This window comes from Rhincodon typus, chromosome 9 (assembly GCF_021869965.1).
Source record: "Rhincodon typus isolate 14 chromosome 9, sRhiTyp1.1, whole genome shotgun sequence".
NCBI classification, from domain to species: Eukaryota; Metazoa; Chordata; class Chondrichthyes; order Orectolobiformes; family Rhincodontidae; genus Rhincodon; species Rhincodon typus.
In genome coordinates, this window is record NC_063340.1 from 84,714,152 (window position 1) to 84,739,039 (window position 24,888).

The 24,888-nt window shown below is 44.1% G+C and overlaps 1 protein-coding gene across 2 annotated transcripts in view; it reads left to right on the forward strand.

Annotated features, from left to right (window-relative positions):
• arfgef3 (ARFGEF family member 3) overlaps positions 1 to 24,888 on the forward strand; it is a 152,118-nt gene that overhangs the window by 112,461 nt on the left and 14,769 nt on the right. For both annotated transcript variants that reach the window (XM_048601100.1, XM_048601101.1), the window contains 8 exons: positions 1,284 to 1,387; positions 8,457 to 8,601; positions 10,373 to 10,501; positions 11,293 to 11,469; positions 14,347 to 14,461; positions 18,953 to 19,055; positions 22,442 to 22,573; positions 24,217 to 24,347. In XM_048601100.1, the coding sequence (XP_048457057.1) occupies positions 1,284 to 1,387; positions 8,457 to 8,601; positions 10,373 to 10,501; positions 11,293 to 11,469; positions 14,347 to 14,461; positions 18,953 to 19,055; positions 22,442 to 22,573; positions 24,217 to 24,347 (1,036 nt within the window). The remainder of the gene's footprint in view (positions 1 to 1,283; positions 1,388 to 8,456; positions 8,602 to 10,372; positions 10,502 to 11,292; positions 11,470 to 14,346; positions 14,462 to 18,952; positions 19,056 to 22,441; positions 22,574 to 24,216; positions 24,348 to 24,888) is intronic.

Below are 24,888 nucleotides of genomic sequence, written 5' to 3' on the forward strand. Positions count from 1 at the left end.
AAAGTGTGCACATTTGAAATAAAAGCAGAGATATGATCAGGCTTCATTGTGATGGCCTAAATTGGCATATTGTGAGGAATTGGGCAATACTCCAAGAGGGTGATCCACATCTTTGGTTCCTGTGTGGTCTGGAGTCACGTGTGTAACATAAAAACATACAAAATAGGAGCAAACTAGGCCATTCAGCCCTACAAGCTTGCTCTACCATTCAGTAGGATCATGGCTGATCATCCAATTTAGTCCTGTGCTCCCTCTTTCTCATCATACTTTTTGATGTTTTTAACCCTAAGGGCAATATCTATCTCCTTCTTGAAAACATTCAATGTTTTGGCCTCAAACGCTTTCTGTGGCAGAGAATTCCGCAGACTTACCACTCTCTAGGTGAAGAATTTTTTCTGTCAGTCCTAAATGGCCTACCTCATATCCTCAGACTGTAACCCTAAGTTCTGGATTCCCAGGTCATTGGGAACATCCTTCCTGTCTAATCCTGTTAGAACTTTATAGGTTTCTCTGAAATCCCACTCTCACTCTTCTGAACTCCAGTGAATATAGTCCTGACCGATCCAATCTCTCTTCATGCCTCAGTCCTGCCATCACAGGAATCAGTTTGGTAAATCTTTGTTGCACTCCCTCCGTAGCCAAGAATATCCTTCCTCAGATAAAGAGACCAAAACTGCACCCAATACTCCGCTTTTTGGTCTCACCAAGGCCCTGTACTAGTGCAATAAATCATACCTGCTCCTGTACTCGAATGTTGGGGTGGATTAGCTCAGTTGGCCGGACAGTTGGTTTGTGATACAGTGATGCCTCCTGTGTGGATTCAATACCATGAAGGACTCTCCTTCTCAACCTCTCCCCTCACCTGACATCATAGAATCATAGAATCCCTACAGTGTGGAAACAGGCCCTTTGGCCCAACAAGTCCACACCGACCCTCAAAGCGTCCCACCCAGACCCATTCCCCAATAACTCACCTGATCTACACATCCCTGAACACTGTGGGCAATTTAGCATGGCCAATCCACCTAGCCTGCACGTCTTTGGACTGTGGGAGGAAATGTGGTCACCCTCAGCTTAAACTACCACCAGTTATCCCTTCCTAATGAGAGAGCAGCCCTATAGTTTGGTAAGACTATGTTGACTTAACCTTTGCTCGAATGTAGGGCAAGAGTTAACGCTTTCAGGAAAACTGTAGGAAAGAAACCAAAATAACCAATAGTGTGTGTTTCAAATGATTGCGAACCACTGAAGTTAATACTGTTTTTTTTAAAATACGTTTGAAGGTGATGAAGATTGTAAAGAAATAGGGGATTGCTATCCTGGTTTGGGATCCAGTTCCACAGATTTGTGCCTTCCCGCCCTCGATTACCTCAGGAAGTGTTCACAGGTAAAGACTATTCCCAGACATTGCTTAAAGAAAGACAGTCGATTTGGATTGGGTTCCTTGCTTAAATCAATAACATTTTGGCCCAGGAGATTGATGATTTTGGCAGGAATACCCTATGATCAAATGAAAAGGGAGAATGCCAGAGAAGCTCAGCAGGTCTGGCTGTATATATGGAGGAAGAAACCGAGTTAATATTTATGAACAAAAACAGAAATTGCTGGAAAAGCTCAGCAGGTCTGGCAGCATCTGTGGAGAGAAATCAGAGTTAACATCTCAGGGCAAGTGATCCTTCCTCAGAACTGGTTTTTATTTAATGTTTTTGAACATGCTCAATGTTAGCAGGGGAGAGTGTAGTGACTAAAAACAAAAGAAAGAACTGCGGATGGTGTAAATCAGGAACCAAAACAGAAGTTCTTTGAAAAGCCCAGCAGATCTGGCAGCATCTATGAATCAAAAAACAGTGTTTACGTTTCGGGTCCGGTGACCCTTCCTCAGAACTGAGAGTGCAGTGACTGTCTGTCCACTTTCTGGCCCTGAGTTGAATGGCGCTATGCGCTGACCAGAATTGGCAGTTCCAGGATAACCAGTGATCTCCGGTGCTAGGGTAAGCAGTATGTTTTGGGGGGGGATTCTGATTTAGAGGTGTTCAGTCATAATCCCTAGCTGTCTAGGTGCACTGTGTTACAGCTGACTCTGGAAACCTGCGTTGCTGTGGCAATATAAACTTTTACATACGGGCTGTAATCTGGAGCTATGGGCGGTGACGGTTGAGGCGCCAATTTCTTTTCATATGTGTTTGACCAGGAATCTCTCCTGTCCTTACCATTTGCTTTTGGTGTGTGTCAGAAGGATTTGCAGGTTGATCCTCAACTTATTTGACCCCGTTCTGAGCATACCTTCCTTGGCCATCAAGTGGGACTCGACCTGGAGCCTCTGGCTTAGAGGTAGGGACACTACCCACTGCAACCTCCTTGCTCAAAAAAAACACAACCTACAACCACTCCACACAAAGAGAACTAAGAACAAAGAAAATTACAGCACAGGAACAGGCCCTTTGGCCCTCCAAGCCTGCGCCGATCCAGATCCTCTATCTAAACCTGTCGCCTATTTTCCAAGGATCTGTATCCCTCTCCTCCCTGTCCATTCATGTATCTTTCTAGATGCATCTTAAATGATGCTATCGTGCCCGCCTCTATCACCTCCGCTGGCAACGCGTTCCAGGCACCCACCACCCTCTGTGTAAAGAACTTTCCACGCATATCTCCCTTAAACTTTTCCCCTGTCACCTTGAAATCGTGACCCCTAGTAATTGAGTCCCCCACTCTGGGAAAAAGCTTCTTGCTATCCACCCTGTCTATACCTCCCATGATTTTGTAGACCTCAATCAGGTCCCCCCTCAACCTCCGTCTTTCTAATGTAAATAATCTACTCAACCTCTCTTCATAGCTAGCACCCTCCATACCAGGCAACATCCTGGTGAACTCCTCTGCACCCTCTCCAACACATCCACATCCTTTTGGTAATGTGGTGACCAGAACTGTACGCAGTATTCCAAATGTAGTCGAACCAAAGTCCTATACAACTGTAATATGACCTGCCAACTCTTGTACTCAATACCCTGTCCGATGAATGAAAGCATGCCATATGCCTTCTTGACCACTCTATCGACCTGCGTTGCCACCTTCAGGGTACAATGGACCTGAACACCCAGATCTCTCTGTGTATCAATTTTCCCCAGGGCTTTTCCATTTACCGTATAGTTCGCTCTTGAATTGGATCTTCCAAAATGCATCACCTCGCATTTGCCTGGATTGAACTCCATCTGCCATTTTTCCGCCCAACTCTCCAATCTATCTATATTCTGCTGCATTCTCCGACAGTCCCCTTCACTATCTGCTACTCCACCAATCTCAGTGTCATCTGCAAACTTGCTAATCAGACTATCTATACCTTCCTCCAGATCATTTATGTATATCACAAACAACAGTGGTCCCAACATGGATCCCTGTGGAACATCACTGGTCACGTTTCTCCATTTTGAGAAACTCCCTTCCACTACAACTCTCTGTCTCCTGTTGCCCAGCCAGTTCTCTATCCATCTAGTTAGTACACCCTGGACCCCATGCGACTTCACTTTTCCCATCAGCCTACCATGGGGAACCTTATCAAACGCCTTACTGAAGTCCATGTATATGATGTCTACAGCCCTTCCCTCATCTATCAACTTTGTCACTTCCTCAAAGAATTCTATCAAGTTGGTAAGACATGACCTTCTCTGCACAAAACCATGCTGCCCATCATTAATAAGCCCATTTTCTTCCAAATGTAAATAGATCCTATCCCTCAGTATCTTCTCCAGCAGTTTCCCCACCACTGACGTCAGGCTCACTGGTCTATAATTACCTGGATTATCCTTGCTACCCTTCTTAAACAAGGGGACAACATTAGCAATTCTCCAGTCCTCTGGGACCTCACCCGTGCTCAAGGATGCTGCAAAGATATCTGTTAAGGCCCCAGCTATTTCCTCTCTTGCTTCCCTCAATAACCTGGGATAGATCCCATCCGAACCTGGGGACTTGTCCACCCTAACGCCTTTTAGAATACCCAACACTTCTCCCTCCTTATGCCAACTTCACCTAGAGTAATCAAACATCTATCCCTAACCTCAACATTCGTCATGTCCCTCTCTCGGTGAATACCAACGCAAAGTACTCATTAAGAATCTCACTCATTTTCTCTGACTCCTCGCATAACTTCCCTCCTTTGTCCTTGGGTGGGCCAACCCTTTCTCTAGTTATCCTCTTGCTTCTTATATACAAATAAAAGGCTTTGGGATTTTCCTTAACCCTGTTTGCTAAAGATATTTCATGACCCCTTTTAGCCCTCTTAGTTCCTCGTTTCAGATTGGTCCTGCTTTCCTGATATTCTTCCAAAGCTTGGTCTGTTTTCAGTTGCCTAGACCTTATGTATGCTTCCTTTTTCCTCTTTGCTAGTCCCACAATTTCACCTGTCATCCATGGTTCCCTAATCTTGCCCTTTCTATCCCTCATTTTCACAGGGACATGTCTGTCCTGCACTCTAATCAACCTCTCTTTAAAAGCCTCCCACATACCAAATGTGGATTTACCCTCAAACAGCCGCTCCCAATCCACATTCCCCAGCTCCTGCCAAATTTTGCTTTAGTTGGCCTTCTCCCAATTCAGCACTCTTCCTTTAGGACCACTCTCGTCTTTGTCCATGAGTATTGTACAACTTACGGAATTGTGATCACTATTCCCAAAGTAATCCCCTGCTGAAACTTCAACCACCTGGCCAGGCTCATTCCCCAACACCAGGTCCAGTATGGCCCCTTCCTGAGTTGGACTATTTACATACTGCTCTATAAAACCCTCCTGGATGCTCCTTACAAATTCTGCTCCATCTAAATCCCTAACACTAAGTGAATCCCAGTCAATGTTGGGAAAATTAAAATCTCCCTTCACCAACACCCTGTTGCTCCTACATCTTTCCATAATCTGTCTACATATTTGTACCTCTATCTCACGCTCGCTGTTGGGAGGCCTGTAGTACAGCCCCAACATTGTTAGTGCACCCTTCCTATTTCTGAGCTCTGCCCATATTGCCTCACTGCTCGAGTCCTCCACCGTGCCCTCCTTCAGCACAGCTGTGATATCCTCTTTGACCAGTAATGCAACTCCTCCACCCCTTTTACCTCCCTCTCTATCCCACCTGAAGCATTTATATCCTGGGATATTTAGTTGCCAATCTTGCCCTTCCCTCAACCAAGTCTCAGTAATAGCAATAACATCATACTCCCAGGTACTAATCCAAGCCCTAAGTTCATCTGCCTTACCTGCTACACTTCTCACATTAAAACAAATGCGCCTCAGACCACCTGTCCCTTTGTGTTCATCATCTGCTCTCTGCCTACTCTTCTCCTTTGTCACACTGACTTCATTATCTAGTTCCTTACAGGCTTTAGTTACTATCTTCTCACTGTCCACTAACCTCCTCATTTGGTTCCCAACCCATTGCCACATTAGTTTAAACCCTCCCCAACAGCGTTAGCAAAAGCACCCCCTAGGACATTGATTCCAGTCCTGCCCAGGTGTAGACCATCTGATTTGTAATAGTCCCACCTCCCCCAGAACTGGCGCCAATGTCCCAAAATTCTGAACCCCTCCCTCCTGCACCATCTCTCAAGCCACTCATTTATTCTGCCTATTCTTTCATTTCTACTCTGACTAGCACATGGCACTGGTCCATTTTTGCAGCAGCAGCAGGAGCAGTGAGACCGAGGACCAGGGGGCTGCCAGGAGGTAAGTTTCCCATTTAAATACTTACCTCGTGGAATCAGCGGCCTCCATTTTTGCAGCAGCAGCGGGAGTGGTGAGACCGAGGACCAGGGGGCTGCCGGGAAAGTAAGTCCTTCATTTCGGCAACGGAGCTGAGCGGGAGCGGTCGAATTGCGCTCTGGGAAGGTGAGTGAACTGATATATTTGGGCAGTGGCTAAGGGGGAGGGTGAACAACCAGCTGTCATGATGCATATAGGCACCAATGATATAGGTAATAAATGGGATGAGGTCCTACAAGCAGAATGTAGGGAGTTAGGAGCCAAGTTTAAAAGTAGGACCTCAGAGGTAGTAATCTCAGGATTACTAGCACCTATCACACAAGGCAAATGATGTCCTGGGAAAAGGACTCTCCAAGTAGGAATTCCCACTTTTGGGCCTCAGTCGAGGCTGCCAGACCTACTGAGTTTCTGCAGCAGTCCCTCTGTTTGTTTTAGGTTTCCAGCAGCAACAATATTTTACCTTGATTATATTGGCGTGTTTTTTTTTCATTTGAACATCCAATTCAACACCAAATCTTGTACGATGTTCCTGCTTGTTCTGTTTACCCAGACTCTGACACCTGGGGCTTGTGTTAAGTTCACACTATTTCCCATGCTTGTCTGTAACTCTGCATTCAGTGTCTTGTCCTTACTCAGTCCTGGGGTTCTACCTATCCTTGACCATATTGAATCACCTTCGGCTCAGTGGGTAGCTGTGCCCTCGCTGAAGGAGAAGGTTGTGGATTCGAGCCCTAAACACTTGAACACACATTTCAGCGCTGACAATGCAATGTAATATTTGCTGTGGGGAAGATGGGACAGTAGAATGGAACACTATCTTTCAGATTTTTATTATTCACTCGTGGGACATGGGTGTCGTTGGCTGGGCCAGTATTTATTGCCCGTCCCTAGTTGCCCCCTTGAGAAGGTGGTGGTGAGCTGCCTTCTTGAACCACTGCAGTCCTCCTGCTGTGGGTTGACTCACAATGCCTTTAGGGAGAGAATTCCAGGATTTTGACCCAGCGACACTGGTGGAACGGTGATATATTTCCAAGTCAGGATGGTGAGTGGCATGGAGAGAAACCTGCAGGTGGTGGTGTTCCCATGTATCTAGTGCCCTTGTCCTTCTAGATGGAAGTGGTCGTGGGTTTGGAAGGTGCTGTCTGAGGACCTTTGGTGAATTTCTGCAGCGCATCTTGTGGATAATGCACACCGCTGCTACTGAGCATCGGTGGTGGAGTGAGTGGAAGCTTATGGATGTAATGCCAATCAAGTGGGCTGCTTTGTCCTGGATGGTGTCAAGCTTCTTGTGTGTTGTTAATGCAGCACCCATCCAGGACAATTGGGAAGTATTCCATCACCCTCCTGACTTGTCCTTTGTAGATGGTGGACAGGCTTTGGGGAGTCAGGAGGTGAGTTACTCACCACAGTATTCCTAGCCTCTGACCTGCTGTTGTAGTCACTGTGTTTATGTGGTGAGTCCAGTTGAGTTGCTGATCAATGGTAACCCCCATTGAGAGATTCAGTGGTGATAATGTCATTGACTATCAAGTAGCAGTGGTTAGACTGACTCTTATTGGAGGTGGTCCTTGCCTGGCATTTGTGTGGCGCATATGTTACTTGTCCCTATTCAGCCCAAGTCTGGATATTGTCCAGATCATGTTGCATTTGAACATGGACAGCTTCAGGATCAAATCCCTCGCTGTGTCGATGTAACCACTAATTTCAGAGAAGAATCATCTGGTGCCCAGGCCAGCACTTATCCCCAGTACACACACGACACAGAACAAAGTGACTGCTCACCTGTTTCTTTGGTGATTGTGGGATCTTGCTGTGTATAATTTGGCTGCTGAGTTTCCTAAATGACACTTCAAAAATAATTATTTGATTGAGATGCGGGATTGATGGCTTTGAAGAGCACTATCCAAATGTAAGTGGTTTCTCTCCCAGGCTCTGGGATTGTGTTTTTAAGCAAATTTTTAATTGTTTCATGCAGAAACCTGAGAGATTAGTCATAGGCTCGTTCATGTCTGTCCCAAACTAAACCCTCTCATCTCTCGTGTCAGAGTATCCAAAGACCCAGGCCAGTGCTCTGGGGTTGTGGGTTCAAATCTCATCACGGCAGCTGATGGCTTTTGAGAGCACTTGTTGCACAATGGCAGTGTCCCCGTCTCTGAACTAGGAGGCCTGGGTTTAAGTCCCACCTGCACCAGAGATGTGTGGTAACATCTCTAAATAAGGTAATCAGAAACTGAGCTGGATGACCTTTCCCTGGAGATTAAATTACCAATATAAAACTGAAACCAGTGAGACCATTAAACTGTAAACATAGGCCATTCAGCCCATCGAGTCTGCTGTGCCATTCAGTGAGAATCAGTGAGATCTTAGCTGATCTGATAATCCTCCACTCCAGTTCCTGCTCTTCGCCTCTTAACCCATGGTAATGGGAGCATAGCATGATGGGGAAAGTCATTTAGCCTCTCAAGCCCGTTCTGTCATTCAATGAAATCATGGCTGGTCAACTCTATTACCCGTCCTGTTCCATAATATCCTTGCCAAATCTTTACTTTTAAATAATGGCTTAGTTTTAAACCCTTTTCAATTTATTCCCAGCCTCAATAGCTTGATGAAGGGAATGCGAGTTCCAGATTTTCTCCACCCTTTGTGTAAGGAGGTTTCTTCATGACATTCAGATCTGTTTTTGGTCATTTGTGTGTTGGATTGTACCTCCTTAGTTACTTGCCAAAATATACAAGATGCCTTCAAAGCCGATTTTCCATGGGCTGCAACTTGCCAGCTTGCCGTTCAGAGGCCCCGAGAGATCACTGAGCAGCGAAGATGGGATTGAGTCAGTCCTGAATGAGTTCGACGATGACACAGGTAAAGGGATTACTCTCTTTATAAAATCGTGGTCCTTAATAATTGAAAAGAACACGTATTGGACACTTGGGTTCACTTCCATGTTTTATGTTCAAGATCACAGAATCACACGTCCCAGAAGGAGACCATTCTGCCCATCTTGCCTATACTGAGTCTTGGGTGGAGCCATGTTTCTCGACCGACTCCACAAATCTTTCCCCACAGCCCTGCAGCTTTCTCCTTTTAAAGTTATCGTCTAATGCTCTTTTGAAAGTTGCTACTGCATCTGCTTTCAGTCTCCAAACCCGGCATCTACTTATTAAAGTTCCCTGACATATGAAAATATTGTGTTACCTTTTACAGAGTACAGTGTTTCCCTGGATAAAGATGTCTCACCTCATGTCACCTCTACTAAAGCTGTTCCCTCTCATTCTCCCTCCGCCTGCCCCCTCCTTCTTTGCACTCTCTTTCCAGTTACCATTCACTCCTCCCCCAGCTGCCTCTTTGCACTTACCCCTCACTCCTACCCCAGCTGCCTCTTTCCACTTACCCCTCACTCCCCCCCGAGCTGCCTGTATCCACTTAGCACTTGCTCTTGCCCCAGCTGCCTCTCTCCACTTACCCCTTGCTCCCCCCAGCTGCCTCTCTCACTTACCCCTCGCTCCCCCCAGCTGCCTCTCTCCACTTACCCCTCGTTCCTCCCCAGCTGCCTCGCTCTAAATCATTTTACAGTCAACATCATTAACAAACGGAATACCTGGATCTCATCACATTGCAGTTTGTAGGAACCTACTGTGTGGAAATTGGCTGCAGTGTTTGCTTCACTTTATGGACAATTTAGTATTTTTTTTAAAGTGCTTTACAATATCTGGTGTCTATGAACATAAGAACACAAGAACTAAGAACAACAGGAGGCCATTCAGCCCCTCAAGCCTTCTCTGCCATTTAAAACAATCATGGCTGATCTCATCTCAGGCTCAAATACACTTTCCTGTCCACTCTCCATAACCCTTCAACCCGCCACTAATTAAAAATCTGCCTATCTCCTCCTTAAATTTACTCGATGTTGCAGCTACACTCTGGGGGAGTAAAATCCACAGATTCACGACCCTTTGAGAGAAGTAACTTCTTCTCATCTCTGTTTTAAATCTGCCACCCATTATCCTATACAACTATGACCTCGCATTTTATATTATCCCACATGAGGAAGCGTCCTCTCTCTGCCTAGTTTGTCAATCCCCTTTAGCATCTTATATACCTCAATTAGATTTCTCATCCTTCTAGACTATAGACAGAATAGGCCTAAACTGCTCAACCTCTGTTCATAAAACAAAAACCTCACTCCTGGAATCAATCTAGTGAATCTCCTCTGAACCACCTCCAGTGTAATTACATCCCTCCTCAAGTATGTGGACCAAATCTGTATGCAATAATCCAAGCGTGGCTCACTAATGAAAGACGTTATATAAATATGTGTGTTTCTCTTTAGTGACCACCATAAAGAAACACAAAATAACTCATTATGAGGCACTGTCACTTTGTAAATGTTAGGTGGAGAAGTCAGAAACTTTTCCAATAACTACCTGGTGTCTAATTCTTTGTATAATTGTGGAAGGACATAGTGTTTTAAAAGTGTTAAACATTGTCCAACACACATGAAGACCAATAAAGCCAATGTGATGAAAATCCCTTTCCTGTTTCCTTTGTGTTGTAAAGTTTCCTGGCCATTGCAGTTTGACTGCTGTGCGGTGCCTCCTGGTAACTGAATGACTGGGTGGTGATTCTCTCGCAGGTTTGATTCAAGTCTGGATTCTGTTGCTGGAGCAGCTCACCACAGCCATCTCCAACTGTCCACGCCAGCACCAGCCTCCCACGTTGGATCTCCTGTTTGAGCTGCTGCGAGAAGTCACTAAAGTACCAGGTAGTGAGAATGAGATGGGCACAGGGCTACAGGATTGGCACTCCTGCACTGCCATCAATGGGGCAACTCGTTTGCTCAGACAGTGGGTTGACTATGTTTGCACCCTTAAACAGTCTAACAGAAATATCGTCATCTCACCTTCACAATCTACTCTTTCATCCTCCTGCATGTGCAGCCCTGACTTATAACTTGGTGTTTGCTGCATGGGCAGCATGGTGGCTCAGTGGTTAGCAGTGTTGCCTCACAGCGCCAGGAGCCTGGGTTCAATTCCTTGGGATACTGTCTGCATAGAGTTCTCTGTGTGTCTGCGTGGGTTTCCTCCAGGTCCTCCGGATTTCTCCCACAGTCCAAGGATGTTCAGGTTAGGTGGATTGGCCATGGTGTCCAGGGATGTGCAGGTTAGGTGGATTAGCCATGGGAAACACAGGGTTATGGGATTGGGTGAGGAGTTGGATCTAGGTGGGAGCTCTTCAGAGGGTGAGTGCAGACCTGTTGGGCCAAATGTACCCTTTCCACACTGTAGGGATTCTGTGTAGGGTTGTGTAAATGGTGCATTGAATTCAGTAGGTTTGCTGCAGGAAATAATACGCAAAATTAGATTTAGAACAAGGTGCTTTATAAATGATGATTTCTACAGAGCCCTGAAATTCTGTATTCTCATTTATGATCTTGACAACTGCTCATCTCTGTGATTAGAGTCATATCTGTTACGGTTTCAGGCCCAGGTATGCCACAGAAATATTTACTAACCTTGCCTTGATTTTAAGACAATGTCTCGTTGACTTCTGTAGGTCCTGGATTTGGGATTTTTGCTGTCACTCATCTCCTCCTTCCAGTGATGTCCCTCTGGCTTCAGCGTAACCATGGAGATCAATCCTACTGGGAAATGGCTGCTGCCAATTTTAAACATGCCATTGGTCTGTCCTCGGAGCTGGTGATGGAGCATATTCACTGCTTTATCCAATCGGGTAGGACTTTGTGTACTGGTGGAATAGACCTCACTTTGGTGGATAAGTTAGAAAAGAGAAAGCAGCCAATAATGCTTGCAAATTGTCATGGTTAGCCTCGCAGTGATGTAAATGACCTTCCTGAATGGTGTGTGTATAGTCTCTGTTTACTATGGAAAGGTTTGGATTTAATTATCTGAGCTAACTTCAAAGTAGGGGAAGCAGTGCTGTGACTGGTTATAACACCAGAAGGTATAGGAGCAGAATAAGGCCATTCAGCCCATTGAATCTGCTCTACCATTCAATCATGTTTCTCAATTCCATTTTCCTGCCTTCTCCCTGTAACCCTTGATCCCCTTACTAATCAAGAACCTATCTATCTCTGTCTTAAACACACTCGATGACTTGGCCTCCACAGCCTTCTCTAGCAATGACCTCCACAGATTCACCACCCTCTGGCTGAGGAAATTCCTCCTCATCTCAGTTCTAAAGGATCAACCCTTCACTCTGAGGCTGTGCCTTCAGACCCTAGTCTATCCTAATAGTGCAAACATCTTCTCCATACCCACTATATCCAGACCTCTCAGTATTCTGAAAGTTACAATAAGGTAGGCCCTCATCCTTCTAAACTCCATCGAGGACCCAGGCTCCTCAAACGCTCCTCATATGATAAGCTCTTCATCCCTGGCGTCATTCTCGTAAGCCTCCTCTGGACCCAGTCCAACATCCTTCCTTAGATACGGAGCCTGAAACTGCTCACAATATTCCAAATGCTTTCTGACAAGAGCCTTATACAGCCTCAGCAGTACATTCCTTTTGAATTCTAACCCTCTTGAAATGAATGTTAATATTACAATTGCCTTTGTGCCGCCAACTAAACCTGAATGTTACCCTAAGAGAATTCTGAACTCGGACTCCCAAGTCCCTTCGTGCTTCAGATTTCTGAAGTCTTTCCCCATTTAGAAAACAGTCTATGCCTCTATTCTTCCTATCAAAGTGCATACCCTTACACTTTCCCTCACTGTATTCCATCTGCCACTTCATTGCCCACTTTGCTAGACTCAAGTGCATCTGCATCCTCCCCGCTTCCTCAACACAACTTGCTCCTCCGATCTTTGTGTCATCTACAATGTTAGCAGCAATGTCCTCAGTTCCTTCATTCAGATTGTTGATGTATAATGTGAATAGTTGTAGTCCCAACACAGACCCCTGCAGAACACCACTAGTCATTGGCTGCCATCCTGAAAAAGACTCTTTTATCCCTGCTCTCTGCCTTCTGCCAGTCAGCGAATCCTCTATCCATGCCAGTACCTTGCCCCAATGCCATGGGCTCTTTTCTTAGTTACTCAATTGTAATACCGTTATATCTGATTCCAGCTTCTCTTTCTCAAACTGCCGGGTGAATTCTATCATATTGTGGTCACTGCCCCCTAGGGGTTCCTTCACCATAAATAAATCAAGTCTGCCTCACTACATATAACCAAAGCCAGAATTGCCTGCTCTCTAGTGGCCTCTATCAAAAGCTGCTCCAAAAAAACACCGATCTCATAGACATTCCACAAATTCCTTTTCTTGAGATCTGCTACCAAACTGATTTTTCCACTCCACCTACATGATTATTGTAGTAGTGCCTTTTGTACAAGCCTTTTCTATCTCCTGATTAATTTTATGCCCTGACTATTGCTCGGAGTCTGTACACAACTCCTATCAGGGTCTTTTTTACCTTTGTATTTCCTCAACTTTACCCACACAGATTCTAAGCCTTCCAGCTCTGTATCACTTTTTGCTATCGATTTAATTTCATTTCTTACTGACAAGGCAACCCTGCTCGCCCTCTGCCGATCTGTCTGTCCTTTCAATAGGACCCGTGACCATAGATATTTACTTCCCTGTCCTGAGCCCCTTGCAGCCACATCTCTGTGATACCCATAACATTGTACCTGCCAATTTCAGTCTTCGCTACAGGCTCATTTACCTCTTTTCACAAACTGTGTGCATTCAAATACAGCAGCCTCAGACCTGCATTCACTGCCCCACTTCTCATAGTTGTCCCCTTATCTGCTGTGCCTGAAGTTAGATTCCTGACCCTTTCCATACTCTCTGTCCTGTTCCTTGTTCTGGAAATTTTAATAACCTCTACTGAGTCCTCCCTACTTTAACTATTTCTATACCTTGCCGTGCAATAGAACCCTACCCTTCCCCACTTTTTAGTTTCAAGCCCACTCTTAAGCACAAAAAGAGCTCACCAGGGTGGATGCAGGAGGAGCATGTTCCCTGGCTGAGAGATCAAGAATCAGCTGACGCTGTGTGAGATTAAGGACCAGGCCATTTAGGACTGCTATCAGGAGGAACCGTTCCACTCGCATGATGGTGGGTCTTCGGAATGCTGTTTTCAAACATTACCCTTCTGCCAGTTGAACTAAATGACAAATTATCTCTTTGTGGGAGTTTGCTGTGTGCAAATTGGCTGATGCATGTCATACAGTATAACCACATCAACTGAGGGTCAGTCAATATGTCTATATAAGTTATCAATATGGGTTCAAATCCCAATTCAGCTTGTTGACCAGGGAAAAAGTGAGCATAACGTGGTGTAATCGGTTGATAACCAGCCCTTCTGACACTTCCCCATTATCCTCTAAAGGCAACACATGTTGTTTGAAGATACAAAGCAAAGAGTTAGGGCTTGTCAGAAATAATTCATTGGCTGTAAAGTATTTTGGAATATACTGAGGTCATATATAAATCCAAATCTTCCTTCTTTCTCAAATTAGAAAAACATCCCTCTGAGTAACATATCAACAGCTTAAACAGCTCCTTAGTGCCTCACCTTGGGTGAGGTGAGAAAAGACCAAATCGCCATCACAGAATTTCTTTTTCCTTTTCAATTTGTTGTAGATATTGGCTACGAGAACAGCATCAACTCCATGCTGAAAGACCTCCTGAAGCTCCTCGTGTCCTGTATCGCCGAGCCCACAGAAACAATCTCCCGAGTTGGCTGTTCATGTATCAGGTAAGAATGGGCGAGGCTTCACACACAACTTAGCACCTCAACTGAGTTCATTTGTAGTAGACACCACCAGCTCCTATCTCTTTGTGCCATTTCTGTAGACAACTTGAAGGTTGAGTTTATTTGCGATACAACACTAGGGGGAACTCTTACTGCACATTTGTAATGTCAGCCACCATGTTGAAGGGAAGAGGTGAATATTGAAGAGATATAATAAAAAATTTCAGTCATTGACATTACCAACTTCCAAGTAATTTTCAAGGCCGTGGAAAATTGATTATAAATTTTCTTTTTTTGGTAAAAATCAATAAAAAAAATTATGAATTGAGAAGAGCCTGTGACAGGCATAATATATCATGGAGGATTCAGAGCAGTATCCTTGGGATTATGCATCTGTGTTAGTGTTACAAAGACTTGATAGACTGGGCCTAGGTGTAGCATTTACATAGGAACTAGGAGCAGAAGTAGGCAATTCAATCCATCAAGCACTTTTGAATCCAATGATCCTCATCTTGGCTTTCATTTCAATCCAGTGATCTCAGTATGATCATGGTTGATCTCATGTGGGCCTCAACTCTTGATCTCATCTGGGCCTCAACTCTTGATCTCATCTGGGCCTCAACTCTTGCTGCCTGCTCTTCCATAATCTATCTCTGCCTCCAATTTATTCAATACCCCAGTGTCCACTGCCGTCTGCAGTAATCAATTCCACACATTCATAAACCTTTGGGAGAAGTAATCCCTTCTAATCTCTGTTCTAAAACTGCCACCCCTTATCCTAAAACTATGTCCTCTCATTCTAGATTTCCCCACGTGAGGAAATATTCACTCTGCGTTAACTTTGTCAATTCCCTTTAGCATCTGACGTATCTCAATTGGATCACCTGTCAACCTTCTAAACTCTAGGGGGTACAGGCCTAAGCTGCTCAATCTCTCTTCATGACACAACCCTGTGTAAGACATATTTATTCTGCTTATTTTCGTGATCTTATTTAATAATGCAGCACATATTAAGTTAACTGGTGTTTTATGCAGGGGTGGGTATTGATCCTGTTATAGTTGAGTAAAATTTCTATGTATCTTATTCACCTGGTTTATCCCAGAGTAGTACAAAGATAACTGTAGTTCTAAATCCACACAGTTTAGTCACAGAAATTTAAATTCTTATAACTTATATGTATGTCTTTGCAGGACCCTCAGGTCTAGAATCCTGTCTGAAGCAGCCATATAACTCACTAGTTCCAGCTGCCACTTTAAGCAATCAAGCAAGACAGAAAGATTGGTGATCAGACTACCATAATCAAACACAGATGCAAACAAGCCATGAAACACTGGAATTCCTTCTGTAGTAATTCAGGTGTAGGAAAATTCCTTCTCACCAGCAGCATCAGGAACAGTCGCACATGGGCAGGTAGTGATGCGGACTGTGACAAGTGCTTATGCACAACTGTTGAATTGAATTAGCTTTATTATCACACGTACTCAATTGACTACAGTGAAACGTTTACAGGTCGGCAATTATGGCGCCATCTTAGGTACAAGGTAGCTAGGTAGAGATTCTTCAGTACAAGTTCTGAAGAAAAAAGGATAGAAAAACAGAGAAATAAAAAGTCCAGCATTGCAGATTGTAGGAATAAATTAGAAAATAGAGAAATAAAAAGTTCAGAATGACAGTCCTTCCAAACCAGTCCAACACTGGCACCTAGCCTCCAGTCCGTGCTGGGCATGACTCCAGACTGCATCGGGTTTCACCTCGAGGCTGTCGAGACTGGGTGACTGCTCTGGAAGCACCTCGAGGCGGGATTCCACACTGAGGCCACACCAGACTGAGAAACTGCCATGGGCCGCTGAAAACCACCATGCTGGACCAAAAGACCATCATGCAAGGTGGGCAGACCGCCATGCTAGGGTGGGAGACAACCTTGCTGCGTCCGCGCTGAGGCCAAGAGTCCCAGGCCAGAGTTCAGGACATCCTCTCCGAGAAGAAAGAAGAGAGAGGGAAAAAAAGCACAAAAGAGAGATAAAAGAGAAAAAAAAATGGGTGGAGCAGATGGGCTCTGGCTGAAGGGTCCTACTCCCTGCCATCTTGGATCCTTTGCAACCTTGCTTTCTTTGTTCCTGCAACCCTCCCTATCAGTGGCAGATGTTACAGAAGTACCAGGCTTTTCTCCCTCATTCTACACCAGCTTCAGGGGATACTCTGTAGATAACTCACTGAGTGGGAGTAGGGTCCACAATGGTTTTATGTACCCCAACAACATTGCCTTCAATACCACGTACCATTAACCTGTAACAGCAGCATTGTACCGTCTCCCATCAATTTCTTGATGGGTACATTAGGTTAAATGTCCGCTCACTCATTCAATTCTCCAGGTAATAAAGCCTTACAAAACAAAAAGTGCTATGTTTTATTTCTGAAGAGATAGAACTGAATTTCTAGTAAACATGTACCAGAGGCATGTGGGAAGGCAGTGGCCTGGTGGTATTATCACTGGACTGCAAATCCCACCAAGGCAGATGGTGGAATTTGCATTCAATAAAAAAAACTGAATTAAGAGCTGGCCAATTGTCGGAAAAACCCATCTGGTTCACTAATGTCCTTTAGAAAAGGAAACTGCCATCTTTACGTGGTCTGGCCTACATGTGAATCCAGACGCACAGCAATGTGATTGATTCTTAACTGCCCTCTGGGCGATTAGGGATGGGTGATAAATGCTGCCTGGCCAGTGATGCCTTCATCCTGTGAATGAATAAAGAAATCCTGATTAGTCCACACTTGCACACAATTCTGCTTGCTGTTTTAGAAAGGTGATACTGGAGAGGAAAAAAAGTAGAAACATTTACAAGGATCATACAAGAAATGGGAGATTATAACTATCTGGAGAAGATGAACGAATTGGGCTTCCTGTCTTGAAAAAAGAAAGCTAAAGGCTGAACTAAAAGAGGCCTTTAAGAGTTTACACTAACACTATACATAGAGAATGGCTTCTGTTCTGGGGATGAGCAAAACCAGAGGCCATCAGCATAGGATAATCAACAAGAAATCCAATCCAGAAGAATTTGCTTACACAGGAACTGGTGAGATTGTGGAACTTGCTATGACAGGAATGTTAATGTTAACTATTACCTTGTTTCTTTATTTTTCTATTTATTCTATGAATGTAATCCCTAACTTTTTAACTTTGTTTCTTTTACTACCTTGGACATAAGTTTTTTGTACCTAAGTACCTTTGTACCTAAGATGGCACTGTGTGTGGCAACATTATACACTTTTAACTGTAATTCTGCACTTGTGTACACGTGACAATAAAAGTCTAAATCTAAAAAATGTGAATAGAGTAGATGCAGTTCAAAGGAAACAGGGTGTGCATTAAAATAAAGAGTGAAAAGAGGAAAGAAGGCAGGAGACTTGAGTGCAGCATAAGGACCTACATGGACTAGTTGGGCTGAATGGCCTGGTAATGCGCTGAATGTCCTCTGTACTCCTATCCAAAGCATTTTTATTTATTTTTATTCATTTCCTTTTCCTTATTTTTATTTAATTTATTCTATCATGAGATGTGAGCGTTGCTGACTGGGCCAGCATTTATTGCCCATCCCTAGTTGCCCTTGGGAAGGTGGTGATGAGCTGCCTTCCTGAACTGCTGCAGTCTGTGTGCTGTAGGTTGCCCCACAATGCGGTTAGGGAGGGAATTTCATGATTTTGATCCAGCAACAGTGAAGGAACAGCGATATATTTCCAAATCAGGATGGTGAGTGGATTGGAAGGGAACTTGACTTGCAACAGAATGAGGGGGCTGAATAGGAAATAACCATGTGTGTGCTGCAGCTCATGGGAAGGGGGAGTGTGTAGGTACACCCACAGTGCTCCATAAACGTTACCATTCGCACCATTAAAATGAAACTAAACTCAAAGCTGTAAACTTTTACAGTGAGGAGTTTACAAGTTCTTTTAAAATTCTTACACAGGATGTGTGCGCTGTTTGTAAGTCCGGCATTTGATGCCCATCCCTAATTGCTCCTGAACTGAGTTGCTTACTTGGCCATTTCAGAAGGCAGTTAAGAGACATCCACATTGTTCTGGGACTGGAGTTATGTAGGCCAGACCAGGTAAGGATGCCAGATTTCCCTCCCTAAAAGGGATTAGTGAACCAGATGATCACTTCCCGGAGCCATTAATGATAGATCCATGATCAACTAGGACTCCCATTCAATCCCAAATTGATGAGCTGATTTGAAATTCCAGCACATGTCTTGGACCCATGCTCCCAGAGCATTCACCTGTACCTGGCTTACTACACTGGTGACATTGTCACTGCACCACCAGGATGATCCTCATTGAATTTCTCTTATATGATGCTCATTTGATGATTTTCACAGATTAGCATTTGGAGTCCGGGTTACGTGTTAGATTCTGTGCGAAGCTTTTGAGTTGCCTTGACTGTGCATCTCCGCTATTCTGCTGTCTACCTTTCACTGTCATCTCTGTTTCAGGTACGTTCTGGTCACAGCCGGACCTGTGTTTACTGATGAAATGTGGAGGTTGGCCTGTTGTGCCCTACAAGATGCTTTCACAGTCACACTGGAACCAGTAAAGGTAGGTCCAATAATTTTGTTTGCTTTGGCACTCTGGTTATTGAATGGCTGAGACCACACAGTACTACCAGTGACAACTGTGTAGCACAGTCTCTGCTCATATTCCCTGGAATTTAGAAGGTCAGGGTGTGTTTTAATCAAAAGTTTCAAGACATTAAGATGAAGAAATATGGTGGTGTCACAACTCACTGGAGTAACAGGATGCAAACCAAGCTCCCCCCTCATTTGTAGATTTGCCACAAAGGTTAAACATGTTAAAGTATGTATAAAATGTTCTCCAATTTACCTGATTTTCAGACTTGGTTGACAGAAAACTCAGTTTCCAAATTTAACAAGAATTACTATTCATTACAAATAAGTAGATTTCAACTACAGACAGGGAAAAGACATAACTCATGGACAGAGGAGGAAAAACAGATCAAAAGTCTTTGTTCACAAATTCTGTTGAGCTGGTTCTTGTTGGTTTGAAAGTTATTTTCTCAGCTTTCCTTTCCCAAATGCTTCTACTAGTTTGCAAGAGGCATCAGGTGGCTGGGTTCACTTGTAAAATGTCTCTGATTTATCCGATTAAAAGTCACAGTAACTGCTAAAGGAAAGGATGGACCAGATGTCTTCAGGTTTAAAGTGAGCTTTGACTGCAGAGAGCAAAGAAACAGCGCCTGAGCTGGTGGAGATCAAAACTCTTCTCTGAAACTTGTTCCCGGTTCCAAACTGTTCAGTTACCTGAGACCCAATTCACATAATGTCCGAGTGTCTCAGTTTTATGCAATTTGTAGGCAGGAAAAGGACCCTTGTCATCAACTGGTCACTAGCCCATAGACCAATCAATTTGTTGTCACCCAGGCTTATCTGAATACTGAACCCCCTCGACTCTAGGTCAACCCTAACCACTGTAATTATTGCTTGTTCAAACAGCTTTGTAAAACAAGCTTGCCTAGTTTCAGATTACTTCAAACCATGCAGCCATCTTTTAAAACACTAGTTTTAAAACTGTTTTTTCACAATTTCAAAAACACAAAGGTAAAAAAGCATGATCTTTGCAGTAGTAGATAGCGAGAAATTCTTTCTGCACTCAGATTAGGATGGGGTTCAAAAATTAGACCAAGCCTTTCCGCAAGTGGTTTTGGAAACACTTCTGCACACAAAGGATGGTATAGTCATCACAGTATGGAAGCAGGCCATTCAGCCCATCAAGAATACACCAGCCCTTTGAAGAGCAGGCCATTTGGTCCATACCAACCCTCCGAAGCGCATTGCACCCAGACCTACCCTATCCCTGTAGCTCTGCATTTCCCATGGCTAACCCACCTAATCTACACATCCCTGGACACTATGGGCAATTTAGCATGGCCAATCCACCCAACCTGCACATCTTTGTATTGTGGGAGGAAACTGGAACACCTGGGGAAATCCCAGAAGTTTGGATCTTTCTTCCCCAGTGGCAAGACAAACAGATCAATTATTAATTTTAAATGTGAGATTGTTTTGTGGAGTTAAGTCACAGATCAATCTGATCTCATTGAAAGGTGGAATACCTCCAAGGGGTGAAATGACATACTCTAGATCCTATTCTCTTAAGCCCCTACATGTAACAGTAACAGAAAATGTTTACATTTATCACTTCAATGTCATTTTTAAAAAGTCTAATTTGTGTCACAGAGGCGAAAATAACCAAACGCTGAGCGAAATGCTGCAGATGCTGGAAATCTGGAATAAAAACAGAAAACCCTGGAGAAACTCAACAGGTCTGGCAGCATCTGTGGAAAGAAAACAGAGTTAACATTTCAAGTCTGATATACTCTTCTTCAGAACTGAAAGGAGCTGGAAATTGTTGCTGTTGACAGAGGGGGAGAAGGACTGAGTGGAACAGAATGTGAGGATGCCAAGAGTTATACTAGGCTTGAAACTTTAGCTCAGTTTCTCCCTCTACAAAGGCTGCCAGCACTTACTGTTTTTAAGTCTGGATGTTTCACCTCTTCTGGTTTCAGTCACTCTGACTACCTTGCAGGGAGTCCCTGTGGCCTTAAATTGAGTTAATGAACCGTGAAAAGTTACATACTAATCTCTTATCTTTTCAATCTTTTCATAAGCAAAGGGTACTGGACAGGGCATGTTTATGGCTCAGTGATGAGAGATTGCTAACTTTTATCTTCCACAGTCAGGGAACATTTCCAACGTAGAAGTGTTCTAGATTGATTTTGATGTCCCATTGTTCTCTTAGGATGCTGCATTGAGTGCTCCTGTGGTGCAGTGTTAGTGTCCCTGTCTCTGAACCAGGAGACCTAGCTTCAAGTCCCACCTGCTCTGGAGGTCTATGTTAACATCCCTAAGCAGGTCGATTAGAAAATGTCTTCAACACACTTCAAACTGGGGCTTTGTTTTGAGAACGCCATTAAGGTATATATGGGATATTTTCCCCATTTAATAGGAACCGAACAGAAATAGTGAGAACAAAGGCACACTTTGGGCCCTTTGCTTTTCCAACATTGAAGAAAGATGTAACAAAAATTGGAGATTTATGCTATTATAATGAATGGTCACCAAAAAATTGAACTAATTTTCTTACTAATAAATAAATAAGGTTGAATGGAAACACCTAGACTCTTATTCCAGAGACCCAGGTAATGTGCTTGGGACTTGGGTTTGAATCCTGGCAGATGGTGGGATTTGAATTCAGTACGGATCTGGAATTAAGAGTTTAATGTTGACTATTATCAATTGTTTAAAAAAAGCCGTCTGGTTCACTCATGACCTTCAGGGAAGGAATCTGCCCTACATGTGACAATGGGATTGACTCTTAACTGCCTCTTAGGGAAGGACAATACTACATTGAACCCCACATCCTGTGGATAAGCAAAAGAAAAAGTATCTCTAGCAGAGAAAAACATCCTAAAGTGCTTCACAGGAGCTTTACCCAAACAACATTTGACTCCAAACCACCCAACGTTGGCTCATGGGTGGTTTAAGACGGGTGACCAAAAGAGTGGTCAATGCAGTTGGTTTTAAGGATTGTCTTAGAGGAGGAAAGCAATTTGAGAGAGGGAGTAAGAGTTTAGGGCTTGGAAACTGAAGGTAGGATCCCTAAGGGGGAAACAATTAAAGCTGAAGTGGTCACAATATCAGTTAAAGATGTTGAAGATATTAAGAATGACGATGGAAAGGATTAAATAAGATTTGGTCTTTCCTCAGCCGCAGGTAACAGGGAGGAGAATTCAGTTTACTACTAATTATTACTGACTGACATCTGTATCCATGGCAACTCACCATTACCTGAAGAGCTTTGAGATGCTGTGCTGGGTGAACGCCAGCGTCATCCTCTTCAATGCTCCACGTGGCTGTTTGGGATTGTACAGTGCTCCTCACCTTGTTTTATTTCTTGCCTTTCAGAACCTGCTGGCCTGTTTCCAGAGCGGCTCAGACAGCTTCAGTGGAGATGCTTGTGAGGTGAAGGTGGCAGCCCCTTCGCATTCCGCCAGCGCCGAGGCTGAGTACTGGAGAATCCGGGCTATGGCACAGCAGGTATTGTGCCCACACAAGCCTTTGTCATCCAGGCCAGGCCAGAGTGTGGCACAGGTGCTAAATATTCTCTGGATTGGGCCAAAGAATTCGTAACTCCACCTCGTTATTGGGATTGAAAATGAAGCAGTAAAGGCCATTCAGTCCCTCTAACTTGTTACCCCATTCAATGAGATCATGGCAGATCCCTGTCTTAACTGTATTGGAGTTTAGAAGAATGAGAGACGACTTCATTGAAACATACAGGATTCTTTGGGGGGCTGGACAGGGTAAGCACGGAAAGATTGTTTCCCATTGTGGGAGAGTCTAGGTCCAGAGGGTGCAATCTCAGAATAAGGTGTCATCTATTTAAGACAGAGATGAGGAGCAATTTCTTCTCTCAGACAGTAGTGAATCTGTGGCGTTCTTTCACACAGAGGGCTGAGGAGGCTGGGTCATTAAGTAAGCTCAAGGCTGGGATAGACAGGTGTTTAGTCAGCACGGGAATCAAGGGGAATGGGGGAAAGGTAGGAAAGTGGAGTTGACGATTATCAGATCAGCTATGATCGCAATGAATGGCAGAGTAGACTTGATGGGCTGAATGGCCTACATCTGTTCCCACATCTTAGGGTCTTAAGGCCTTAACTCCATCTACCCATCGAGCACCTTTTCTACTCTTGTGTAGGAAATATCTATTGATTGCAGATTTAAAATGATGAATTGAATGACCATTCTCTGTTTTTTGTGGGTGAGGTTTCTACCACACTTCTATCTTCCTTTCAGCAAAGAGGTCTTTGCTAACTCACGTCCTGAAGGGCTGACTCTCATTTTAAGGACATGTTCCCTTGTACTTATACTTCCCGTGCAAAGAAAGCGTTCCTGACTGTCTACCTGATTGAAATCCCTAAAGCCCTAGTCAAATCCTCCTCCAGTCTCTCCTATCTCAGTGAATTCAAGGCTGGTGCTCTTTCAGAAATAAAATATTTTGATTGGAGGGATTTCCTAAGGCTTTGCAGGAATGTTTCTGAGCCGGGCTGGATTGACTGGGATTATTTTCCCCAGAGCGATAGAGGTTGAGGGGTGACCTTATAGAGGTTTATAAAATCATGAGGGGCATGGATAAAGTGAATAGCCAAGGTCTTTTCCTCAGGGTAGCATCGTCCAAAACTAGAGGGCATTGGTTTAAGGTGAGAGGGGAAAGACTTAAAAGGGACCTGAGGGACAATTTTTTCACACAGATATTGGTGCGTGTATGGAATGAGCTGCCAGAGGAGGTGGTAGAGTCTGGTACAATTACAACATTTAAAAGGCATCTGGACAGGTACATGAATAGGAAGGGTTTAGAGGGATATTGGCCAAACACAGGCAAATGGGATTAGTTCAGTTTTGGAAACCTGATCGGTATGGAAGAGTTGGGCTGAAGGGCCTGCTTCCAAGCTGTATGGCTTCATGACTCTATGCTGCTTGACTGTGACAGCATGCAATGACCCTTCTTCAGAACATTCTAAAGAAGGGTCACTGGTCTCGAAATGTTAACTCTGCTTTCTGTCTTCACAGGTGCTGCCTGGCCTGCTGAGTTTCTCCAGCAGTTTCTGTTCTTGTTTCAGATTTCCAGCATCCAGCAGCTCATTGTTTTACTATAATCAGACTGAAATCTTCTTCTCCAGGTCTTTCTGCTAGACACCCAGTGTTCACCCAAAACCCCCAGCAACAGGGAAGGTTTTGAGCATGCTCAGTCCTGCGTGTTGATCATCGAGCTCCCACCGGATGAGAAACACAATGGCCACACTCAGAAGAGGTAAAGAACCCCTGGACACCCGTTGGTGAAGGTGCCGGTGAGATGGTTAGACAGGCTGCTGGCTGATACTTTCACGCAATGCATCTTCCTCCCTACAGTCCTGTCTATAGTTTACAGTTTTTCACCTCAAGTCATTCCCCCTGCTCCAATGACCAAAGCGACAAGTGGTAAATATTCCAGTAGAAATTCGGAACGTTCAAAGATCTGGAATATTTATAAACTCGAAAGAGGCACAAACTTCCGTGACAGTAAGAGTAATTTCAGAATCTTCTTTTTGGATTACACACAGCAGAAGGTGTTATTTTCTGACAGCCAGGGGCATGCGCAGTAGCTTTGAAATCTCAGAATTAAATTGAAACAGGAAGTGTTAACAAATGGGAAAATTGTTTTAAAAAAACATAGTGAAAATGTAATCAGAGATAAGAATCCCCCTCGTCCTCACGTACCACCCCACCAACCTCCGGATCCAACGCATCATCCTCCGACACTTCCGCCATCTGCAATCCGACCCCACCACCAAAGACATCTTTCCCTCCCCACC